This window comes from Phaethon lepturus, unplaced genomic scaffold (assembly GCF_000687285.1).
Source record: "Phaethon lepturus isolate BGI_N335 unplaced genomic scaffold, ASM68728v1 scaffold52494, whole genome shotgun sequence".
NCBI classification, from domain to species: Eukaryota; Metazoa; Chordata; class Aves; order Phaethontiformes; family Phaethontidae; genus Phaethon; species Phaethon lepturus.
The window spans coordinates 1-2,241 of record NW_010536577.1 but is presented as its reverse complement, the minus strand read 5'-3'; the positions used below and the strand labels follow the sequence as shown (position 1 = coordinate 2,241).

Here is a 2,241-nt window from a genome sequence, read left to right as displayed (position 1 = left end):
CTCTCTGTGCTGGGGTGGTGAGAGTCCACAGAAGACTGTTCTGCAGTTGTGGGATTTTTAATCCATAATTCGTTTCAGGAACGTTAAGGAGCGGGAAGCAAAGGACGAGGCCTGAGGAATGCAGCAGTCCTCCTGGTAGCAGGAACAGGTACAGACAGATGGTAGAAGATAAACCTGCCCCAAATTAATGACTCCTGGGGAAGGCAAAAGCCTCCAGCACGAGGGACGCAGTTCACAGGGACGTGTGTGATTACAGTTTCCCAAGGTCCCCTTCAAGGGTCCGCACCATTACGTACAGCTCGGCCAAGCCAACCACTGAGGCCACGATTACCGCTGACAGGACGCGCTGGGGACACAAAAAGAGAGATAAGGGACCCTGCGCGTGCCGTGGAGCTGCCACTCCTGCCTGGCCGGCACAGGGTACGCCGCAAGCATGCTCCGAGACCGTGGGCTCACTCACCGCCGCGGTCTCCATGAAGATGTACTGGCTGCCCAGGTATGCGCAGGCGAAGGCAGCCACCACGGTGACAATGAAGTTGAATATGGTGATGACAACGGCTTTAACAGAGCGAACTGGACAGGAAGGAGAAAGACGACTGCTTTTAGGTAAGGCTTGGAGAACAGGGCTGGGGACAAACTGCAATCCTGCTAAAGGATCCTGCCTAGGGCTGCCTCAGCTGGGCCACAGGAATACCGGAGGATTCACATGCTTTACGCCTCCAGAAATATTTATAAGAATGACCAACAGGCTGCCCCTTCACTCGAGGAACACTTTTGTGCACTAAAACCTACTGGTGAGACACTTGGAGAGGGAAGGGCTGCCTGATGTCAACAGCTAGTGCTGCGACAGTTCCCGTGCCTGACCCGTAGGTACATGCTGCCAGCTGTCGGCAGGACAGGCAGCCACTCACCTTGTCTCCCAAATTCAGCCAATGTCCCGTTCATCTCCTAAAAGAAGGGATTAAAACAACTTGTGATCCGTTGTGTTTTAATGTTAATTGCATAATAAAAGCAACACCAACGCCCTGTCCCTAAGATTCAGAAGTTCAGGGAGCTGCTGGGAGGCCCTGGCAGCAGGCGGGGTGCGGGGGAGCAGTTCCACAGTGACCCGGTTCCTCTGGGTTTTTGCTTGTGGTCTGATTCAAGGACATTGAGAAGGGATCATTCCTAATCAAAACTCTTCTCAGAGTGTGAGTGTTTTCTGGCATTTGGGTTCTCTGCTGCAGGTTTGTCTCTATTAGAGACACTCGAGGGTCTCACCTTGTCATCCGTGTTCACACAGCTGGCAAGAACTCAATGTTGCAAAGCTCTGCACACTCTTTGTCAAATCAGACATGGTTACACAATTTCAAACACCAGATACCGGGGGGAGGCAGGGAAGAATGTGATAAGCACACAGATATGGGAATACTCCCCTGCTTCTCCCCTGTTTGGAAGGAACGCTGCTGTCATTACTACCCAGCTCTGCTAAAACCACTCTGGTTCATAGGTGAAGCGGCCAACATTGACAGACAGCAAAGCAGATCTTCCCACAGGAGTTAACGCAACAGGAAGATACATGCAGGGACTTAAACGCACAGGGATGCCAGACACAGTGTGGAGGAGGAAGGGCAGGACGGGATCACAACGAACGCCAGCAGGAAGGGATGCTGGCTTGTCCCAACTGTCACTGTGCCAAAAGATCTCAGCTCCTCCTCAGAAAGAACAAGTGCCCAAATATTACCCTCTTTTTTTCAGCTTTTAACTTGACATGAATGATCTCATTTTAAAACTATGACAAAAATGTAACTGTTCAGAAAAAGGCAGCACAGATGTTCCCAGTAAAACATTTACCGTAGGTGCTCAGTCTTCCAGATCAAAACCTGAGAACTTTGGCACAGTGAGCTGTTCCCAAAAGTCAGTATCTCATAGCCCTGTCCTACCTCTGCCCTCAACACTGTATCGGTTGTCCCCCTGCATTTACAGTGTGTACTCCTCAGGTCCCCGCCCATGTTCCCTCTGTACTGCACTCACTCTAGGGAGCAAATTTCCTTCGCTCTCTGTAGGTTGCTAATGAATGGCCATGCTTTTAAGGAATGAATTCTGACAGCAGGCCATGCAGTAGGCCCCTCACCTGGCCGGTGATGTTGCGGGTCATCCGCCGGTACTCCTCGTTGGCCAGCTTGGCTTTTATCCGCTCCAGCCGGGCCACCAGCTCGGGGTTCTGGGGGAAGGGCAGAACCACCGTGAGGGCCGGGGGCC

The 2,241-nt window shown here is 52.0% G+C and overlaps 1 protein-coding gene across 1 annotated transcript; it reads right to left on the bottom strand.

Moving 5' to 3' along the window:
* Positions 1-250: 250 nt before the first annotated feature.
* On the bottom strand, positions 251-2,238 carry TMEM199 (transmembrane protein 199; the record flags this gene model as incomplete). The annotated part of the gene is made up of 4 exons (XM_010286190.1): positions 251-346; positions 461-573; positions 912-948; positions 2,114-2,238. Coding segments are annotated over 4 exons (371 nt in total), but the record flags the coding sequence as incomplete, so codon positions are not given.
* Positions 2,239-2,241: the final 3 nt, after the last annotated feature.